This window comes from Panulirus ornatus, chromosome 12 (genome assembly GCF_036320965.1).
Source record: "Panulirus ornatus isolate Po-2019 chromosome 12, ASM3632096v1, whole genome shotgun sequence".
In the NCBI taxonomy this organism is placed as follows: Eukaryota; Metazoa; Arthropoda; class Malacostraca; order Decapoda; family Palinuridae; genus Panulirus; species Panulirus ornatus.
In genome coordinates, this window is record NC_092235.1 from 21,105,826 (window position 1) to 21,129,917 (window position 24,092).

The 24,092-nt window shown below is 38.6% G+C and overlaps 1 protein-coding gene across 2 annotated transcripts in view; it reads left to right on the plus strand.

Annotated features, from left to right (window-relative positions):
• The window catches only part of Agps (alkyldihydroxyacetonephosphate synthase), a 76,131-nt gene that overhangs the window by 47,458 nt on the left and 4,581 nt on the right, over positions 1-24,092 (plus strand). The window contains exon 14 of one of the 2 annotated variants that reach the window (XM_071667459.1): positions 857-935. In XM_071667459.1, the coding sequence (XP_071523560.1) occupies positions 857-935 (79 nt within the window). Of the gene's footprint in view, positions 1-856; positions 11,301-24,092 lie in introns of those variants that run through there. The other variant, XM_071667460.1, reaches the window with a different exon arrangement.

Genomic DNA, 24,092 nt, shown 5'->3' on the forward strand with positions numbered 1-24,092 from the left:
ACATTGAACAGAAAAAAGTTACAGGTGCTTAAATGCCGCAGCTGCAGTGAAAGTGTTGATGACTTAAAGATATGTAAATTGAACTGAGATGAGAATATGTACAAATACTGTGATTAAGTAGTAATAGAAAGGAATTGTAAAGCAAGTTTTCCATTGTAAGTGCTTACATTGTACTCCAAGATCTGAATCCAAATTTCATTGTATAACGATGTTTATTTTCATATGGTATTAGTAATCTAGAAGCATGCTTATTGAGTATTGTTACATTTCAGAAGGTATTTTTCTGTGTGCTTTACTGGAAACAGCTTTACTAAAGTGAGAAAAGGGAATTTAAAATTCTCTTTTCAAGATTATTCATAATTACTGAAAGCAGTTTTTTTTTAGGAGTTTGCTTTTGTTATATAATACAGCTTTTGGCTTGTTTGTAATTTGAAAATTTTAGAAGGTATTCATATGAATACAGAAACTTGATTCCTTAAAGAACCATTGTGATCCAGGGGTTTCTTCTTGTACAGTAGTGACTTAGACATTTTGAAATGTTATTTAGTAACCGGATATGTGGTCACTGCCAAAATTGCACACTGAAAACTACTTTTACATGTCTAGAATTTGAGAAAGTTATGAATTGATATTCTATTGATGAAAGAATTAGAAGAAATATTGTTGCAGAATTTTATTTGTAGTCTTTTCAGGCATTTTTCATGAATTATATTGCCATATTTTTATAGCTCAGTTTTTGTGCTGTTGAATGCCAGAATGCCATAGTGTGAATGTAGAGGAAACCAAACCCTATTCAACACTCATGAGACCAAAGCTCAGTATAAAAGCTTTCTTTTTTTTCTCTCTCCTTGGGTAGCACAGAGCTGGTCATAAAGTCATGTAATGGCCCTGCATTTTGCTGTCCATCTTTTATGGGAAGAGACCACCTCGCAAAGGTAATTTTTTCTGTGATTTTTGTAGAGCTGGACAGCCTGTTATCTATGGCCCCAGACTAGCTAACTAACCCCTCTTATATAAAAAAAATGCTGTCCTACAGAAATGGGAGATGGCGTAGCATAGCTTGCACATTTTTGTGTATTTCACTGCACTTGTTCGTTAAAGATATGATTAATACATACTAATTACCTGTCTCATTAATGTGACACATCTTTTTTATTACTTAATTTGTTATACAAAATGACAGTTTAGTTAGCTGAAGGTAATGACTTTCTTATCAATATAATTGTTAATGATTAATGGTATGTACAGTATTATATAGAATCCTGATCTCCATAGTTCAGTTCCTTTTCAAAAACTTTCTAGTATTTTTGTGTATTACTGTATTCATTACCTGTTACTGTGAAGAGACTGTAACCAGTTAAGTTGATAAATGAGAAAGGCCTTGTATCTAGCTTCCTTTAGTTTAGAGATTCCTGTAATTTCATTGGCTAATGTAATTATCAGTATTCTGTATTGGATTGGTTCTGTGCATCTAGTAGATTGAGTTTCTGAAGATGAAATCTATACAAAGTTTATGACAAGTTCCTGTGTGATTAGTACCAAAGGTGATTGTATTATCTTTCATAGTTTAGTAGTAGAAAGATTTTGTTTTCAGACAAGAAGTTTGGCATTGTAAGAGCCTAATAAGAAAGAGGTTTTCTCTCCAAGGTATTAGTGGGAAATTTTTTTATCTTGAAAATTTTCCATGATGGAGACATTTAGCACTTGGATTAACTGTCTTACAGATGTTATAAATCTGTATTGGCTCCATATTGTAGAAATTTTGCATTTGATTTTGAAGGCTTAATGGAGTGGAAGTTTATCTAACTTGCTTACCTATTGAAGTTTTTAATCTCAATTGTCTTTTCCAGTGATGAATTTTTTTTTATTTAGATTGACAGTTGTCATATAATGGTTTTGTATCCGAGTTGGATTTATAGCTGAAGAGGTTTTGTATCTGTGAGGGCTGTATTAAGGATCATTGGAGGTATTCCTTTTCTCTTTCCCCTCTCTCTCTTTTCATGTTAGCTGTGACGGCATGGGCAACTAAACTTAGGCCCGTTTGGTTTAACTTTATTTCAGGTAGTTGATCATATTGCAGACGTTCCACATCTGGAATGACTGATCTAAGGAAGAGAGACCTAGGGTGAAGTTCACTATTTCAAGGTTTTCTTCAGAGTTTTAAGTAATTGCAGTTTTACATATCAGCATTCACATTTTACCGTGACCTCCTTGTATTATTAATTGCATGGTAAATTCCAACACTTTATGAGGTTTTCTTTAATCAAACTTAGAAAGAAAAGGTTAACAGCAATTACTTCTGGCATCCATTAGTGATCTATCTATCTTTCTGTATACCTGACACCCGTCCACTCCAGGAACTCCTTCAAGGGGCTGGCCACAGCAAAAGAGTCTCCATAACAGGTGAACTCGACTGCCACTTCTTAGCCTATAGTGCCTCACCCACAGCAGGCCATTTGCAGAGGGTAACTCTAGCACAGTGTTTCCAGATGCTGCTACCTAATGTTCCTTTCGAGAATTTGTACCTAATGTTCCTACCTACTACTTCCATCTAATGCTCATGCCTAATGTTCCTGTGCATTACTTCTACCCAATGTTTTTATTTAATTTATTTATTTATTTATATATTTTGCTTTGTCGCTGTCTCCCGCATTTGCAAGGTAGCACAAGGAAACAGACGAAAGAAATGGCCCAACCCACCCCCATACACATGTATATACACACACGTCCACACACGCAAATATACATACCTATACATCTCAATGTACACATATATATACACACACAGACACATACATATATACCCATGCACACAATTCACACTGTCTTAATACTTCAGCATAATGTTCCTACCTACTGCTTCTATCTATTGCTCCTACCATTTTGCCAAAAGGCTGGGCTATCACATAGCACTCTTCACTATTGGTACCATAGATCCTGTTTTGCAAGTGGGATCACCATTGCAACCAAAGCTAATTCTGCATGTGCATTAATCACACGAGCTATGGTGATGTTCATTGATTAAAAGAAAAAATTTAGATCTAACTGGATTTAATCTGTAATCTCAAATACTTTGGTTTCTTCAGACCTTGCTCTCACTTTGTGTTTGTATGTGTAATTTGTACAAACAGAGATGGAGAAAGTCTCAGGCTTTCATATTTGTTCAGACAAATTAAAGCACCTGTAACATGCTTCATGAAACACTTTATCTTTGTGACAACACTGGATGCTTATATGAGGAATTGTTGATGCATTTGTTACATTTCTTTGTAGCTTTTATATATATGGTCATTTTAACCTTAAGCAAATTGCTTAGGTGACTTTTATCTTGATCTGGGAGTGCTTGTGCACTGAAAATGGTTTTTTATTTGTACTTCTCTGGCCACTTGTATTGCATCCAGAGTTGTATATAGCAATGAACCATTTATGCACTTTTTTGCGCCACCTGCCCCTGATTAAGTAGTCAGTATTGCAATATGTTTTCTAGCATGGATTTCATCAAACCATGAGTCTTTAAGCCAGAATGATTTTGATTAAGGTATGAAACTAGGGATGAAAGTTGATTAGTGATCAGGTTTGAGTCTTGATTTCTTGATGATCAACTTTGAGCCGGCCAAATATTAGTATGTCAGGTGGTCACACTTTCCTTGTGATTGGGCTTCTGTTTCTTACCATAGTTTGCTTGTTTAGTCTAATATATCAGAAATACTGAATTTATATAATGTGTTCCGTATCTTGCTTAATTTGCCTAGTAGGTTTTGTCTAATTTTATTTGTAGTGAGGCATACAAATTCAGGGGCAAACATTTTACCTCAAATGAAGTGCAGTACTTTTTCTTCAGCAGAATTAACATATGCAATGATTTACCATTTAGAGCAGTTGAAAGCAAGCACATAGATACATTTGAGAATATACTTGATAGATATTTCACTTCAGTTCCATAAGTGACATTGGTTGCACCCCCCTTGATTACAGGAAGAGTTTAAAGTTTAGTTTCTGATCTCCAGTATTACAGACACCCTCATTAGGACCCATTGGTCTGTTACTGTTTGTATGCCTTTGTGTGATTTTTGTTAAGACAAAATGGAGAACAGTTATGGTGCAGTCCCCATTGATTTATATACAAGTTAGCAGTTTGATTAATATGGCATTGTAATATCAACAGTGGCTTAGTTTTTAGTTTTCATGTGTATATCAGGAATTTCATTTTGTTTTACTTTTCATTTAACTTCATCATTATACCAGTAATTTACTAGATTTATGCTACCTAGTTGGAACTAGATATGTCAAAAATAGATCTAGCTTACAATAGAGCTAATGGAACAGCCTACAAAAAATGTTCATGGAAGTAGATGAAATTTCACTCGCTTATGTTATTCAAGGGTCTTGGTGGTTTTATTATACCCTGTGCAAGAACCATACTTCTGTAAGCAGTATGATCATTTGTTATTTTTTATGTAAAGATTTTTAGTGTTGATAGCTTATATAAGAGATATATGTCAGTTTTTTTATTAATTTGTGCACCATTACCTTGGCAGAATTGCTCTCAGTCTGTGCAAACATGACCTTTTACTGGTATTTATAGGTTGCTTTTAATGCAAGCATTGCTTTTCCCATTTTACTTCATGTCCCATCTGTCTTGCTCTTCACCTTTTTTTTTTTTTTAAACCTTGGTTGCATTAGTTGTTTGTTAGCAGTAAGCTGTATGGGCATTAATTTTTGGCTATGGATGCTTGAATGTGCAGATGTACAATGGTGTGTAAGTGTTTGGGAAATGTATTTGCTTGCTTAAAACAAAGGATGTAGCAGATCATTTAGAGAAAATTTATGTTGCTTTATAGTTAGAAGGGAAGAATGGTGATTTCTATACTTCGATAAGCCTTAAGTCATGTTATTGGTGCAACTTAACATACAAGTAGGTTAAGTATGGCTTTGTAGCATATCATTGCAACCTCATTGCCATTTGTTTCACTATTGTTGAAGGATAACTTGATCATCAAAGCAAAGAATTGCCAAACTTGATGTAAACTTTCAGCCATTGTTATCATGATCAGCTTTTTTGTCTTGTAAAACATTTTCTTGAATCACCTGGTTATCTTACCTGCTGTTCACACCATCACTCTTGTATTTTATTTATCTTAATTTTGTGTCACAAGTAGTAGTAATAATTTTCATTGCAACACCACAGAAAGGAATTCATTGACTGATTTGCTAAAGTAGAATTTTGAAAAAGAATTCTTTCAAACTCTTTATTGTTTATTCAGACACTGTTAATTAGAAATATTTAATGTGAATTTTAATGAAACCTGAAATGGAAATACGGGAAGAATCTCCTTTTATCAGGATTTAATGAAGTCACCTTTCCAGTATGTCTTAAGCATTATAAATGACTTCATCAATATTGCATTTATTGTTAGGTCTTAATATATTCCCAATATTACTGGTATTCCATTTAATCATAAAGTGTATCTTTAGGCTGTCAATGCATCTCATATGTTCATAATAAAGAGAATATTTTTGTGAGGGATATTATGCATCATGATATCCCAAGTATATGTTCTTTCATGAGTTATTTATAAAGCTATGCTGTGATTCAGCTTTATACCTAAACCAAATTGTTAGTCATTAGTTGTACTCTTGTATATTGCTATTTCTTGAAGCTCCATGACATTTCTTATGAATTTATATTTTCATAATTGCAGTGTACTGTACAAGTTTTCGTATTAGTTTTATTCTGTCAGGTACATATGAGCTTTAGTGAAACTGAATGTATATTTAAATGATGTAATTTTCAGAGGTATGAATTGATTTTTCACCAACTGTTGGGCATTGTGTACAATGGTAACAGATGTTCAGGCACAAAATAAGTATCACCATAGTTCCATTGATGTATGAATTTTATCCCTCCTGAAAAGTCGGATTCACTATTCTTGGTACATTGAATTACCTTTGTTCTTTGAGATGAGAAGTTATGGCCACCCTTTATAGAGACGGATAATCTGGCATATGTAAATGTGAAGAGAATGAAGTATTCAGGTTTATGCCTGAGAAAACTGTAGTATAGTATTGTGGGTAACCAGTAGTGTCACAATGAATTTTGTAATACAGTTCTTAAGCATGTTAATATCATGGACTGAACCTGAACATGTGAAGCGTCTGGGATAAACCATGGATAGATCTGTGGGGTCTGGTTGTGGATAGGGAGCTGTGGTTTCAGTGCATTACACATGAAGCTGGAAAATGGGTGTGAGTGGGCCTTTCTTTGAATGTTGCTAGCCCTACATCACTAACGTGGAAAACTGTGATCAAGTACGAAAAAAAAATTTATGTGGATGTGTTGGAAATTAAATGTTTGAGGACAATATGTGGTGTGAGGTGGTTTGATCGAATAAGTAATGAAAGGGTGAGAGACGTGTGGTAATAAAATAAGTGTGGTTGAGAGAGCAGAAGAGGGTGTGTTGAAATGATTTGGACTCATGGAGAGAATGAGTGAGGAAAGATTGACAAAGAGGATATATGTGTCAGAGGTGGAGGGAACGAGGAGAAGTGGGAGACTAAATTGGAGGTGGAAGGATGGAGTGAAAAAGTTTTTGAGTGATTGGGGCCTGTGAACATTCAGGAGGGTGAAAGGCATGCAAGGAATGGTGTGAATTGGAATGATGTGGTATACTGCGGTCAGTGTGCTGTCAGAGGATTGAACCAGGGCATGTGAAGCATCTGGGGTATATAATGGAAAGGTCTGCGGGGCCTGGATGTGGAAAGGGAGCTGTGGTTTTGGTGCATTACATATGACAGCTAGAGACTGAGTGTGAATGAATGTGGCCTTTTTTGTCTGTTCCTGGTGCAGCCTCACTGGAGGGGGGGGATGCTGTTTCGTGTGTGGTGGGGTGGTGATGGTAATGGATGAAGGCAGCAAGTATGGATATGTACATGTGTATATATGTAGATGCCTGAGTATGTATATGTATGTATATGTTGAAATGTATATGTGTGTGTGGGTGTTTATGTACATGCATGTGTATGTGGGTGGGTGAAAGAAGAAAGTTGAGAGTTATTGTGAATAAGAGCAATGTTATTAGTTTCTGTAGTGTTGAGACACATTAATCAAGAGGTAAGTTTGAATGGAGATAACTGGAGGAAGTGAAGGGTTTTAGATATCTGGAAGTGGATTTAGCAGCAGATGGAACCATGGAAGTGGAAGTGAGTCACAGGGTGGGAGAGGGGATGAAGGTTCTGTGAGCGTTGAAGAATGTGTGGAAGGCGAGAACGTTATCTCAGAGAGCAAAAACAGGTATGTTTTAAGGAATAGTGGTTCCAACAATGTCATATGGTTGCGAGGCATGGGCTATAGATAAGGTTATGCAGAGAAGGGTGGATGTGTTGGAAATGAAATATTTTAAGACAATATGTGGTGTGAGGTGATTTGATTGAGTAAGTAATGAAAGGGTAAGAGAGATGTCTGGCAATGAAATGAGTGTGGTTGAGAATCAGTGACAAAAGATTGACAAAGAGGATATGTGTGTCAAAGGTGGAGGGAACGAGGAGAAGTGGGAGACCAAATTGGAGGTGAAAGGATGGAGTGAAAAAGATCTTGAGCAATTGGGGCCTGAACATACAGGAGAAAGAAAGGCGTGCAAGGAATAGAGTGAATTGGAACGATGTGGTATACCGGGGTTGATGTGCTATCGATGGATTGGACCAGGGCATGTGATGCATCTGGGGTAAACAATGGAAAGTTTTGTGAGGCCTGGATGTGGAAAGGGTGCTGTGGTTTCAGTGCATTACACATGACAGGTAGAGACTGAGCATGAACAAATGTGGCCTTTGTTTTCTTTTCCTCGCACTACCTCATGTGTGCATGGGGTGAGGGGTGTGCTGTTTTATGTGTGACAGGGTGGCAACGGGAATGGATGAAGGCAGCAAGGATGAATATGAGCATGTGTGTATATATATATATATGTCTGTGAATGTATATGTATGCATGCATTGAAATGTATAGGTATGTATATGTGCTTGTGTGGGCGTTTATGTATATGCATGTGTGTGTGGATGGATTGGGCCATTCTTTCGTCTGTTTCCTTGCACTACCTCGCTAATGCAGGAGACAGTGACTAAGTATAATGAATAAATAATATTATTATTATATTTATTTTATATTTATTATACTTTGTTGCTGTCTCCCTCGTTAGCAAGGTAGCGCAAGGAAACAGACGAAAGAATGGCCCAACCCACCCACATACACATGTATATGCATACACATCCACACATGCACATATACATACCTATACATTTCAACATATACATATATATACACACACAGACATATACATATATACACATGTACATAATTCATACTGTCTGCCTTTATTCATTCCCATCACCACCCCACCACACATGAAATAACAACCCCCTCCCTCTGCATGTGTGCGAGATAGTGCAAGGAAAAGACAACAAAGGCCACATTCGTTCACACAGTCTCTAGCTGTCATGTATAATGCACCGAAACCACAGCTCCCTTTCCACATCCAGGCCCTACAGAACTTTCCATGGTTTACCCCAGATGCTTCACATGCCCTGGGTCAATCCATTGACAGCACATCGACCCCGGTATACCACATCATTCCAATTCACTCTATTCCTTGCACGCCTTTCACCCTCCTGCATGTTCAGGCCCCGATCACTCAAAATCTTTTTCACTCCATCTTTCCACCTCCAATTTGGTCTCCCACTTCTCCATGTTCCCTCCACCTCTGACACATATATCCTCTTTGTCAATCTTTCCTCGCTCATTCTCTCCATGTGACCAAACCATTTCAAAACACCCTCTTTTGCTCTCTCAACCACACTCTTTTTATTACCACTCATCTCTCTTACCCTTTCATTACTTACTTGATCAACCACCTCACACCACATATTGTCCTCAAACATCTCATTTCCAGCACATCCACCCTCCTCTGCACAACTCTATCTATAGCCCATGCCTCGCAACCATATAACATTGTTGGAACCACTATTCCTTCAAACATACCCATTTTTGCTCCGAGATAATGTTCTCGACTTCCACACATTCTTCAACACTCCCAGAACTTTCGCCCCCTCCCCCACCCTAGGATTCACTTCCGCTTCCATGGTTCCATACGCTGCCAAATCCACTCCCAGATATCTAAAACACTTCACTTCCTCCAGTTTTTCTCCATTCAAATTTACCTCCCAATTGACTTGTCTCTCAACCCAACTGTACCTAATAACCTTACTCTTATTCACATTTACCCTCAGCTTTCTTCTTTCACACACTTTACCAAACTCAGTCACCAGCTTCTGCATTTTCACAACCGAATCAGCCATCACCACTGTATCATCAGTGAACAACAACTGACTCACTTCCCAAGCACTCTCATCCACAACAGACTGCACACTTGCCCCTCTTTCCAAAACTCTTGCATTCACCTCCCCAACGACCCCATCCATAAACAGATTAAACAACCATGGAGACATCACGCACCTCTGCCGCAAACCAACATTCACTGAGAACCAATCACTTTCCTCTCTTCCTACACGTACACATGCCTTACATCCTTGATAAAAACTTTTCACTGCTTCTAACAACTTGCCTCCCACACCATATATTCTTAATACCTTCCACAGAGCATCTCTATCAAATCTATCGTATGCCTTCTCCAGATCCATAAATGCTACATACAAATCCATACATTCCCAGCAGTTTGCATACTCACCCCTCTCTCCAAAACTCTTGCCTTTATCTCCCTAAACACCCCATCCATAAACAAATTAAACAATCATTGGGACATCACACCCCTCTGCTGCAAACTGACATTCACTGGGAACCAATCACTCCTCTCTCTTTATACTCGTACACATACCTTATGTCCTTGGTAAAAACTTTTCACTGCTTTTAGCAACTTGCCTCCCACACTGTATACTCTTAAAAGCTTCCACAAAGCATCTCTATCAACCCTGTCATATGCCTTCTCCAGATCCATAAATGCTACATACAAATCCATCTGTTTTTCTAAATATTTTTCACATACATTCTTCAAAACAAACACCTGATCCACACATCCTCTACCACTTCTGAAACCACCCTGCTCTTCCCCAATCTGATGCTCTGTACATGCCTTCACCCTCTCAATCAATACCCTGCCATGTGATTTCCTAGGAATACTCAACAGACTTATGCCTCTGTAGTTTGAATGCTCACCTTTGTCCCCTTTGCCTTTGTGCAGTGGCACTATGCATGCATTCCACCAATCCATAGGCACTTCACCATGGTCCATACATACACTGAGTGACCATACCAACCATGTCACCGAGGTAGCACCAGGAAATAGACAAATTATGGCCCATCCACTCATATACACATATATACAGGTACACCACCAATTTTCTTGCACTCTTGGTTACAAAGCCTTGCTGGATTAACCATTTTGTCGGACCAACCGTGGTCACATGATAATAATTCATCAACACACCTCTAACCCACTAATTATTCATCTCCCATGTGTCTAAAGTATACCATGGACTGCTAGAAATTTAAATTGAACAAATATTAAATGTAAGTTGAATAAGTAAATGAAATGCAGGTACTTATACACCTGCTCAGGACTGAGGTGCTCGTCAGCTATGAGTTTCGCAAATTTGTCCTCATATTTAGCAGCTCCTTTGTGATTTGCAGACCTCTTTTCTCTGCACACTTTATTCATAGAAATCCCATGACACTTCTTCGAGTCTTTGAAGCCATCCTTCACTATAGTCATGCTCTTGTTGTAATTTAAGTTCTTTATGGAACAACTTAGTCTGGTCCATTATCATGCCACCTAATAAGCCCAGTCCATCACTCTGATGCTGTCAAAACCATTCCATTATCACTCTATTGTGCTCAGTACTCTCACCATCTTCCACATTTTTTTTAATCGTCATTTGCTTCTTGGAATCGTTGTCTGCATAGAATTTCCATATTTTCTACCTTTGTTTCTTTATATCATAAACAGTTGATGAAGCAGTACTGTAGATGTCACACAGCTTACGCACCGAAATACCACGGTCCATTTTTTTCAACAGTTCTACTTTATCTTGGATCGATATGGACTGGTGTTTACATTTGACACCACAACTGACACTCATATGTCTTAGAAACCATAGCTAGGGTTAAATTCAAGCAAAATAAGCCGAGAATCTCACAGAATTGTGGTATCACCACCAACAAGTGCAGTGTAAGAATGTAAATAAGCGCTCACTACTCACAATGTATCTGTGGCCGCCCAATAAACTATTCTGGTGGCCGTGGTAATTTCAAGTTCCCTCATGTAATTTTGTTTGGACTAAAGGAGGTGCCGAATCATCAGTTGCTGGAAAATCGGTGATGTACCTGTATACATAAACGCCCACCTAAGCACATATACATACATATATGCAGATATTACATATGTACGCATGTGTATATTCATGCTTGCTTTCATCCATTCCTGTCACTACCCCGCCCCACAGGAAAACAACATTGTTGTCCCCTGCTTCAGCGAGGTAGCGCCAGGAATACAGACACAAAGGCCACATTTGTTCGGACTCATTCTCTCGCTGTCATGTGTAATGCACCGAAACCACAGCCCCCAATCTACATCCATGCCCCACAGACCTTTCCATGGTTTATCCAAGATGCTTCACATGCCCTGGTTCAATCCATTCACAGCACATTGACCCTGGTATACCACATCGTTCCAATTCACTCTGTTCTTTGCATGCCTCTCACCCTCCTGTATGTCCAGGCCCCAATTGCTCAAAATCTTTTTTTCACTCCATCCTTCCACCTTCAGTTTGGTCTTCCTCTTCTCCTTGTTCCCTCCACCTCTGATACATATATCCTCTTTGCCAATCTTTCCTTACTTATTCTCTTCATATGTCCAAACCATTTTAACACACCCTCTTTTGCTCTCTCAACCATACTCTTCTTATTTCCACACATTTCTCTTACCCTTACATTACTTACTCGATCACACCACATATTGTCCTCAAACATCTCATTTCCAACATATCCACCCTCCTCCATTCAACCCTATCCATAGCCCATGCCTTGCAACAATATAACATTATTGGAACTACTGTTCCTTCAAACATACCCATTTTTGCTCTCCAAGATAACGTTCTCACCTTCCACACATTCTTCTTTGCTCCCAGAACCTTTGCCCTCTCCCCCACCCTGTGGCTCTCTTCAACTTCCATCGTTCCATCCACTGCTAAGTCCATTCCCAGACATCTAAAACACTTCACTTCCTCCAATTTCTCTCCAATCAAACTTACATCCCAGTGAACTTGTCCCTCAACCCTACTGAACTCAACTTTTTCCTCTCACACACTTTTCCAAACTCAGTCACCATCCTCTGCAGTTTCTCACATGAATCAGCCTTTAGAGCTGCATCATTGGCAAACTACAACTGACTCACTTCCCAGGCCCTGTCATCCACATCAGACTGCACACTCGCCCCTCTCTCCAAAATTCTTTCAATTATCTTCCTAACCGGCCCATCCATAAACAAATTAAACAACCATAGAGACATCATGTGTCCTTGCCACAAACTGACATTCATTGGGAACCAATCACTCTCCTCTCTTCCAGAATGGTGAGAAAATGTTTGAGGTGCTTACAGTAACCCCCTCAAACATTCCATGTTATTTACTCTGTAACATTGCAAAGCCACTAAAAGTGAAACTTTATCATCTTATTCCTGAGACAGTCTTCAAGAAGTTGAAGTGAGCATTCACAATACCAAAACTAATGTTTTAATTAGCAGTAGAGGAAAAGGAAAAAAGCCAGTATTCCGAAGCTTTCCTTGAAAATTTTCATCTTTTCACTAATTTGCTTGGGTGTTTGCTGAAGGCTGTATCACTACACATTGGAGTGCAACCACAGAATTTATGATTAATTTCACTGGAGCACTGCCATATCAGTTATTGACTTTATTTATATAAACATTGTCTCATTTCCTGTAAGTATTTGTATTGTCTAAATTTTTTCAAAACTCTTTGTATTATTGCGCAAAGAAGGATTTTTTGTGCTGTATTTTAAGGGTTTACTGTTTTATTTTGTACTTTTCACATTTAAATATTGAATGATCATATTTGATTGGGCAATATTATTGCCCTCATGTTGATATTTTTCTTTCTGGATGGCACAACCTCTACATTACCATGCGAAAAGAGGAATTCCAAAATGAATAGTCACAACGAAATGATTAATGAGTAAATATCAGTAAAAAGGTCTTTATATCAATTATCTTTATCTCCATTCCCATATATATGTGTGATGGAACAAGTGCAAACATCCTCTGAATTTACTCACACATCCTCAACTTAAAATCACTTGTGTTTTAAGTGAATAAACGGTTCTATACTAGTGTAGACATTCATTAATTTTTCATGTGGGACACAAGCTGATTTTTCAAGTGAGACTATATTTAAATTCATCACTCACTTTTCCACCCTTGCAGAAAACAGGATTCCATTGCACATGATTAGAAAATATTCTGTAGACATTCTTAGATGGATTACCTCTAAATGTGAAGAGTTCATATGCTGCATTTCATATGCTGCATCTTTAATTACTTCTAGCAGTCTGTCTATCTATACCTCTGACACCCATTCCAATTGGAACTCCCTCAAGGGAGTGGCCATTGCAATAGTCTCCCTAACTAGTGAGCTCCAGTGCCACTTCTTAGCCTTTAGCTCCTCACCCTTAATAGGCCACTGGCAGAAGGCAACTCTGGCAGAGTGTTTGCAGAGGCTCGTACCAAATGTTCCTACTGACCACTACTACCTAATCCTCCTGTGTAAGTGTTCCTACCTACTGCTCCTACCATCTTGCCATGAGGCAGGGCTTGCCTAGAGTTATGAAGAATGAGCTGTGTGAGTTAAGTGTTGTCAAGTGTTATAACAAGAGGAGATAGTATGTTTGTGGAATGAATGACAGTAGTCCACATGTGAGTGAGGCAGAAAGAAAAGATAGCTGCCTGGGTTAGAAGAGTGCAACTTGACAACCACTGAATAAGATATTTTATTTTTCTATCTTATTATCTATCTGTCCATATCTTTGACACTTGTTCCCTTCTGGAATCCCCTCAAGAGGGTGGCCATGGCAGTAGAGTCTCCATAACTAGTGAACTCCAGTGCAGCTTATCTGTCTTTAGTGTCTCACCCTTAACAGGCCACTGGCAAAGGGCAAGGCAGCTGCATTGCTTGAAGAGGCTTTTACTTACCTGATGTTCCTACTGACTTCTACTACTTAATGCTCCTGCCGAATTTTCATAACTACTAATTGAACCTAATGCTCTTACCTAAATGTTCCTACCTACTACTTCTGTCAATTGCTCCTACCATTTTGTCAAAAGGCAGGGGAAGCACATTCCACTTTCCTCAGGAAAATCTAGTTAAGAAGAATGAGATGTGTGTCAAGTGTTGTCAAGTGTATTGTATGACAAGGAGAGATTTTATGTTTGTGGACAGACAGAAAGATGAGACAACTACCTGGGTCAGAGGAGTGCAGCTTGACAACCACTCACATGCTGGCTTACTATGCAGCTGTCACTGATCCTGATACCCAGGTGGGTAGTAATTACCAATTTGTAATTTACAGAAAGGGGGATCTTTACCTCTGGGGACCCACATCTTAGACTTTCTCTACTACCTTACAACTTTTAAAGCTAATGTATGCTGTCAACATTTGCAGTTTCATTGCTCAGTTTATTCCATTCATCCTCTCAGCTTCTACTGCTAAAGTTCTGCAATTCTTTTCTAACAAGTTTTTTGCTTAATTACATGTTATGGCCTCTGGTTCTTCATCCCTGCATCTTTTGAAGATCCATTTACTGTTAGTCTCGTCAAACTGGTTTGAATGGTTTTAGATTGTGATCACGCCTCCCCTTACCCTTCTCTCTCTCCTGTGGTAGACGAATTCAATACCTCTAACCTTTAGCTGTAACCTGGCTTTTCTTACTTTGGTCCCACCTCCATTGTTTCCCTCATCTGAACATTGTCTGTTAGTTCTTTGCACTTCATAAGTGCAGTGACCAAATTTGAAAAGCCTATTCAATTCAAGTTTTGGCCTAATGTAGGCATGTGAACAGCTTGCTGTTTAATTCTTTACTGATGTAACTGAATGCATTGTTGATATTTCCTAAAAGCAGTGTGTCGTCTTTGCCTTTCTCCTAAGGTGGGGCTCCTGCAATAGGTTAGAAATAATGCCGATTCCCAAGTCCTTCTTTTGCACAGATTTGTATAGCTTATTTTGTGTTGTATAATATACTTATTAAGTCCTTTCACAGTGTCCCAACTTTATTTCTTTACGTATACTCTGGATTGATTTTGTCATGCAAGTTGCAAACAAACTTCAGAGTTTGTTTAGGTTTCCTGTTAAGGTGAGGCAGTCCTCAATTTTTCTTCCCTCATTCACAAATGTATTCAGCTAGGAGTCTAGTCCTTCTGGCAAGGCATTAGCATAGATAATAAGCACAATAGTTTCAGAACAGACCCCAGCAGCATTCCATCACTGACCCCACCCCATTTTAAAAGGTTTCATTTGACCTACATCCTCGTGGACCACATGAAATTGAGAATATAAGGTCTAAAAAACATCTTTAACACCTGTAGAAGGCATTTAAGGTTTTTTCTGTTAGTGGATGTAGCTTGAAGCTGGTGGTCTTCATGACCTTTGCAGTCAATAGGCCTAAATCCCAACCAACCAATCATGCATCCTCTGTCCATCTTTCACTGAATGTTTCTTCATGTACCTCTCTCTAATAATACTGTTGCATTACTTTTTCTTTCGTTGGGGTATTCTGTAGTATTCTTATACTTTTGGTTCATAGTGCATGCTTTATAGTAGAGCTTAAAAGGCCATGTAGTTACATTGATATCTGGGACAAGAATACCAGTAGAATGTATTGATTTGTGACAAGAATTTTTAATCTCATTTTTAAATATTTTTCAAGTATTACTTTTATTATTATTATTATTATTATCAGTAAATTTTAGGGAGAATAAAAAGATGTTCTGGAAGGAGGTAAATAGGGTGCGTAAGACAAGGGAGCAAATGGGAACTTCAGTGAAGGGCGTAAATGGGGAGGTGATAACAAGTAGCGGTGATGTGAGAAGGAGATGGAATGAGTATTTTGAAGGTTTGTTGAATGTGTCTGATGACAGAGTGGCAGATATAGGGTGTTTTGGTCGAGGTGGTGTGCAAAGTGAGAGGGTTAGGGAAAATGATTTGGTAAACAGAGAAGAGGTAGTAAAAGCTTTGCGGAAGATGAAAGCCGGCAAGGCAGCAGGTTTGGATGGTATTGCAGTGGAATTTATTAAGAAAGGGGGTGACTGTATTGTTGACTGGTTGGTAAGGTTATTTAATGTATGTATGACTCATGGTGAGGTGCCTGAGGATTGGCGGAATGCGTGCATAGTGCCATTGTACAAAGGCAAAGGGGATAAGAGTGAGTGCTCAAATTACAGAGGTATAAGTTTGTTGAGTATTCCTGGTAAATTATATGGGAGGGTATTGATTGAGAGGGTGAAGGCATGTACAGAGCATCAGATTGGGGAAGAGCAGTGCGGTTTCAGAAGTGGTAGAGGATGTGTGGATCAGGTGTTTGCTTTGAAGAATGTATGTGAGAAATACTTAGAAAAGCAAATGGATTTGTATGTAGCATTTATGGATCTGGAGAAGGCATATGATAGAGTTGATAGAGATGCTCTGTGGAAGGTATTAAGAATATATGGTGTGGGAGGCAAGTTGTTAGAAGCAGTGAAAAGTTTTTATCGAGGATGTAAGGCATGTGTACGTGTAGGAAGAGAGGAAAGTGATTGGTTCTCAGTGAATGTAGGTTTGCGGCAGGGGTGTGTGATGTCTCCATGGTTGTTTAATTTGTTTATGGATGGGGTTGTAAAGGAGGTAAATGCAAGAGTCCTGGAAAGAGGGGCAAGTATGAAGTCTGTTGGGGATGAGAGAGCTTGGGAAGTGAGTCAATTGTTGTTCGCTGATGATACAGCGCTGGTGGCTGATTCATGTGAGAAACTGCAGAAGCTGGTGACTGAGTTTGGTAAAGTGTGTGGAAGAAGAAAGTTGAGAGTAAATGTGAATAAGAGCAAGGTTATTAGGTACAGTAGGGGTGAGGGTCAAGTCAATTGGGAGGTGAGTTTGAATGGAGAAAAACTGGAGGAAGTGAAGTGTTTTAGATATCTGGGAGTGGATCTGTCAGCGGATGGAACCATGGAAGCGGAAGTGGATCATAGGGTGGGGGAGGGGGCGAAAATTTTGGGAGTCTTGAAAAATGTGTGGAAGTCGAGAACATTATCTCGGAAAGCAAAAATGGGTATGTTTGAGGGAATAGTGGTTCCAACAATGCTGTATGGTTGCGAGGCGTGGGCTATGGATAGAGATGTGCGCAGGAGGATGGATGTGCTGGAAATGAGATGTTTGAGGACAATGTGTGGTGTGAGGTGGTTTGATCGAGTAAGTAACGTAAGGGTAAGAGAGATGTGTGGAAATAAAAAGAGCGTGGTTGAGAGAGCAGAAGAGGGTGTTTTGAAATGGTTTGGGCACATGGAGAGAATGAGTGAGGAGAGATTGACCAAGAGGATATATGTGTCGGAGGTGGAGGGAACGAGGAGAAGAGGGAGACCAAATTGGAGGTGGAAAGATGGAGTGAAAAAGATTTTGTGTGATCGGGGCCTGAACATGCAGGAGGGTGAAAGGAGGGCAAGAAATAGAGTGAATTGGAGTCATGTGGTATACAGGGGTTGACGTGCTGTCAGTGGATTGAAGCAAGGCATGTGAAGCGTCTGGGGTAAACCATGGAAAGCTGTGTAGGTATGTATATTTGCGTGTGTGGACGTGTGTATGTACATGTGTATGGGGGGGGGGGTTGGGCCATTTCTTTCGTCTGTTTCCTTGCGCTACCTCGCAAACGCGGGAGACAGCGACAAAGTATAAAAAAAAAAAAATAAAAAAAAAAAAATTATTATTATTATTATTATTATTATTATTATTATTATTATTATTATAGCTTAAACACTCCCTCTGATATGTTTGTGGCATGAGAAGCGTGGGAGGTGGGCCGATTAGAAAGGGTAGTGAGTGGTGGGATGAAGAAGTAAGATTATTAGTGAAAGAGAAGAGAGAGGCATTTGGACAATTTTTGCTGGAAAATAATGCAAATGACTGGGAGATGTATAAAAGAAAGAGGCAGGAGGTCAAGAGAAAAGTGTAAGGGGTGAAAAAGAGGGCAAATGAGAGTTGGGGTGAGAGAGTATCATTAAATTTTAGGGAGAATAAAAAGATGTTTTGGAAGGAGATAAATAAGGTGCATAAGACAAGGGAACAAATGGGAACATCAGTGAAGGGGGCTAATGGGGAGGTGATAACAAGTAGTGGTGATGTGAGAAGGAGATGGAGAGTATTTTGAAGGTTTGTTGAATGTGTTTGATGATAGAGTGGCAGATTTAAGGTGTTTTGGTTGAGGTGGTGTGCAAAGTGAGAGGGTTAGGGAGAATGATTTGGTGAACAGAGATGAGATAGTAAAAGCTTTGCGGAAGATGAAAGGCGGCAAGGCAGCAGGTTTGGATGGTAATGCAGTGGAATTTATTAAAAAAAGGGGTGACTGTGTTGTTGACTGGTTGGCAAGGTTATTTAAAGTATGGTGAGGTGCCTGAGGATTGGCGGAATGCTTGCATAGTGCCATTGTACAAAGGTAAAGGGGATAAAGGTGAGTGCTCACATTACAGATTTATAGATTTGTTGAGTATTCCTGGTAAATTATATGGGAGGGTATTGATTGAGAGGGTGAAGGCATGTACAGAGCATCAGATTGGGGAAGAGCAGTGTGGTTTCAGAAGTGGTAGAGGATGTGTGGATCAGGTGTTTGTTTTGAAGAATGTATGTGAGAAATACTTAGAAAAGGAAGTGGATTTGTAACAGCATTTATGGATCTGGAGAAGGCATATGATAGACATGATAGAGATGCTCTGTAGAAGGTATTAAGAATATTTGGTGTGGGAGACAAGTTGTTAGAAGCAGTGAAAAGTTTTTATCGAGGATGTAAGGCATGTGTACGTGTAGGAAGAGAGGAAAGTGATTGGTTCTCAGTGAATGTTGGTTTGTGGCAGGGGTGCGTGATGTCTCCATAGTTGTTTAATTTGTTTATAGATGGGGTTGTTAGGGAGATGAATGCAAGAGTTTTGGAGAGAGGGGCAAGTATGCAGTCTGTTGTGGATGAGAAAGCTTGGAAAGTGAGTCAGTTGTTGTTCACTGATGATACAGTGCTGGTGGCTGATTCTGGTGAGAAACTGCAGAAGCTGGTGACTGAGTTCGGTGAAGTGTGTGAAAGAAGAAAGCTGAGAGTGAATGTGAATAAGAGCAAGGTTATTAGGTACACTAGGGTTGAGGGACAAGTCAGTTGGGAGGTAAGTTTGAATGGAGAAAAACTGGAGGAAGTGAAGTGTTTTAGATATCTGGGAGTGGATTTGGCAGCGGATGGAACCATGGAAGTAAATCATAGGGTGGGGGAGGGAGCAAAAGTTCTAGGAGCATTGAAAAATGTGTGGAAGGTGAGAACGTTATCTCGGAAAGCAACAATGGGTATGTTTGAAGGAATAGTGGTTCCAACAATGTTGTATGATTGTGAGGCGTGGGCTATAGATAGAGTTGTGCGGAGGAGGGTGGATGTGTTGGAAATGAGATGTCTGAAGACAATATGTGGTTTGATCGAGTAAGTAATGAAAGAGTAAGAGAGATGTGTGGTAATAAAAAGAGTGTGGTTGAGAGAGCAGAAGAGGGTGTTTTGAAATGCTTTGGTCACATGGAGAGAATGAGTGAGGAAAGATTGACCAAGAGGATATCTGTGTCAAAGGTGGAGGGAACGAGGAGAAGTGGGAGACCAAATTGGAGGTGGAAAGATGGAGTGAAAAAGATTTTGAGTGATCAGGGCCTGAACATACAGGAGGGTGAAAGGCGTGCAAGGAATAGAGTGAATTGGAACGATGTGGTATACCGGGGTCGACGTGGTGTCAGTGGATTGAACCAGGGCATGTGAAGCGTCTGGGGTAAACCATGGAAAGTTCTGTGGGGCCTGGATGTGGAAAGGGAGCTGTGGTTTCAGTGCATTATTACATGACAGGTAGATACTAAATGTGAACGAATGTGGCCTTTGTTGTCTTTTCCTAGCGCTACCTCGCACACATGAGAGGGGAGGGGGTTGTTATTCCATGTGCGGCGAGGTGGCGATAGGAATAAATAAAGGCAGACAGTATGAATTATGTACATGTGTATATATGTATATGTCTGTGTGTGTATATATATGTATACATTGAGATGTATAGGTATGTATATTTGCGTGTGTGGACGTGTATGTATATACATGTGTATGTGGGTGGGTTGGGCCATTCTTTCGTCTGTTTCCTTGCGCTACCTCGCAAACGCGGGAGACAGCGACAAAGCGAAATTAATAAATAAATATACATATCAACATACACAGACATACATATATACACATGTACATATTCATACTTGCTTGCCTTCATCCATTCCTCACGCTACCGAAGAAGGAGACAGGAATTCGAACGAATTGGCCAGACTGGGAAATGGCATAAATCGTTAATTTAATGTTTCCCATATTTTATGAAGTCTTTCTAGAGTGATTTATCGCACAGTTAGATAGTAAGGCTTGCTGTGTGTCTCATCCTGTTGTTTCCTATGTAGATTGACAAGGGAGGTAGCTTAGGAATAAAAACTGCCACTTCCCCCTCGTGTGTGTGCCACTTCCCCCTCGTGTCTGTGAGGGTATAGTGGCAATATATGTCAGTAGCTCTGGTTTGTACAAGGATAGCCTGTGACGTTACGTTTATTGTTATTACATGAAATTACTAGAGCCCAATTGATGGGTGTTTGTGTATCGGAACTTGGCCTAGGTAAGAGAAATCGAGAGACATATTCGTAGAAAGGAAGAACCATTGGGTTAGATTCGCCATGTCTCTGACCAGATTTAGAAATAGTGTAGATTTGTGGATCAGATGAGGAGAAACTGGTAGTTATGAAGATTAATATAGTACATATCTCTCCTCTGTATAACTCTATATCTATAGCCCACGCTATATGATGAAGAGGCAGTGTGTGTGTGTCAGTATTTATGATAAGCGCAAGATAGGCTATGATAGTACGTCATAATACGTTGCTTGAGGATATAAGATGCCCAAAAGGCGAGATGTTTGTGGTTTTGTACAGGATGGTGAGTGAGGAGATGTTTGATTTGCCTGGTCTCTTCCTTGCAGTGACGACCCGTCAAGTTAATTCAATATATATATATATATATATATATATATATATATATATATATATATATATATATATATATATATATATATATGTGTGTGTGTGTGTGTGTGTGTGTGTGTGTAAGGTGCGTGTAATGAATATCTGGTTCATTCAGAAGGTATGTTTATTCATGTTTTATATTTTGCATCTTGCATTGGGGTTGGCAGTATATATATATATATATATATATATATATATATATATATATATATATATATATATATATATATATATATGAAACTCTAAAGCACAGGTGGTGTGCCAGATAGCATCATAAAACCCGTAATCTCTTGATTGCATTCAAGGTTTCCTAATTTTTTTTTTTTTTTGTTTTAATAATTTTCAAATCGCTGTATTATCGTTTTTTTCATTCTTATTTTACGATTGTATTTTCGTCAAGAGAGGTACAAAGAAGAACAAAAGAAATGGTTTTGATTTTTAATTTTTTTTTTTTGAACGAAAATTAAAGTATTTTTCAGTTTATGTTTAACGAGTACCGTATGCAAATTGTGTTTTGTTTTTCAACGGTAATATGATTTTTTTCAGTATTTATATTTCACTGTGGAGATATGGCAGTTGGAGTTCTTAATATCTTTTTTATTATTGAATGTTCAAGGCTTCAGGGACGAACAAATGAATAGGGGAAATATAAGAGTAAAAAAAATTCTTTTTTTTAGATGTCAGAATGTAGTTACTGGGAAGGACATGAGAGAGAGGGTGGAGAGAGTTCGAAAGCGGGGAGGTGGAAGGAAAGAAATAGTGAACCAACCAACCCAGCAGCATGCCGTATGTTGCATGGTCGAGGTTATAAAAACCAAAAAACCTTTTTTTTTTGACGCCATGTGTAACACAATAGCTAATATATTACACGTTACGTTTCATTTAGCAAGTTTTTTTTTTTTTTTTATGCGTGTCCGTGGAATAGAAGCGAAGTGTTGTCTGTGGTGGTTGTAGTGTGGGGGGCTGGGATGGTGGAGAGAGAGAGAGAGGTAAGAAGCCTTTAATCCATAAATGGCTTTTAAATGCATCGTATGCTTTCCAGCAAAGCTCATTCGTGTACCTTTTCCACCCCCACTTTTATTCTTAGCTGCATGATATATATATATATATATATATATATATATATATATATATATACCAGTGTCAGTTGCCAATATTGGTGAATGTGACTATTAGCTATAGATTAACTAAGTGTCTTCCTTCGTTTTCAATAAATCATTTAGGCTTTATACATGAGAAAAGGATAAATGTAAGATAATTTATCTTCAGCATTACTTAATCTAAATTCACTTCAATGCCAGCTGAGCGAACACGGGTGGTCACGTTGAAATATCAAAGTCACCCATTGAAGTTTCGTTTTCTATCCTAACGTAATTAATGTAACCCAGGCCCAAAAACCAATGTAATCTGTATTGAAACCACTACACTATATATATATATATATATATATATATATATATATATATATATATATATATATATTTATGTCCAGAGCTTAACAAAAAACATTTCACCACATAACGTAAGTCTTTTCACTTGTATATAACAAACTTTTTAAGGTATAAGAATTCTTAAAAAGGTAATCTGTTACCAAGGAATTGAACCGACCCCTTAACAGCGTGTGTGTATATAGAAGGCCAGGATTACGAGGGAGGTTATTTGAAATTAGATTGCAGGAAATATATGTGAAAACTTTTTTCCCTCGAAGTTGCTAGTGATGGTTTTGATAATGTCAATTCACTTGATAGCTTGGGCAAAGTTTATGTACGGCATATATATATATATATATATATATATATATATATATATATATATATATATATATATATATATATAAACGCCCCTACACGCACACATATACAGACATACCAACGTATACACATATACATACTCAGACATATACATATATGCACATGTACATGTTTATGCTTACCTGCCGTCATCCATTCGCGGCGCTACCCCGCCCCACACACACACACACACACACACACACACACATAGATATATATTTCTTTTTTCTTTTAAACTATTCGCCATTTCCCGCATTAGCGAGGTAGCGTTAAGAACAGAGGACTGGGCCTTTTTTGGAATATCCTCACCTGGCCCCCTCTGTTCCTTCTTTTGGAAAAAAAAAAAAAAAACGAGAGGGGAGGATTTCCAACCCCCCGCTCCCTCCCCTTTTAGTCGCCTTCTACGACACGCAGGGAATACGTGGGAAGTATTCTTAATCCCCTATCCCCAGGGATAATATATATATATATATATATTATATATATATATATATATATATATATATATATATATATATATATATATATATATATATATATATATTTAGCATGAGTATCAGTGTTCCACACACGTACACAATCATCTTTTTGTCCATTTCTTGCCTGGACCAGGGATGGAGAGAGAGGATCACAGAGGTTCGTGAAGTAGTGCAGGGAATGGTAATATGTAAGGCCATGTGGGTCTTCATACTCTCCCTCCCCCCGAGGGAGGAGAGTCCACGGACCACCACCTTGCTGGTCTTCGTCAGCGCTCCTGACGGTGGCCGGGGTGGAGGAGGAGGCGCCACGACCCGGATATTCCGTGTTGAGGAAACGTGTTTCCTTCTTCAGCCTTGAAGCGGCTGAGAATTTATGAATTATTAATTATTTATTTATTTATTTATTATTATTATTATTATTATTATTATTATTATTATTATTATCATTATTATGATTAT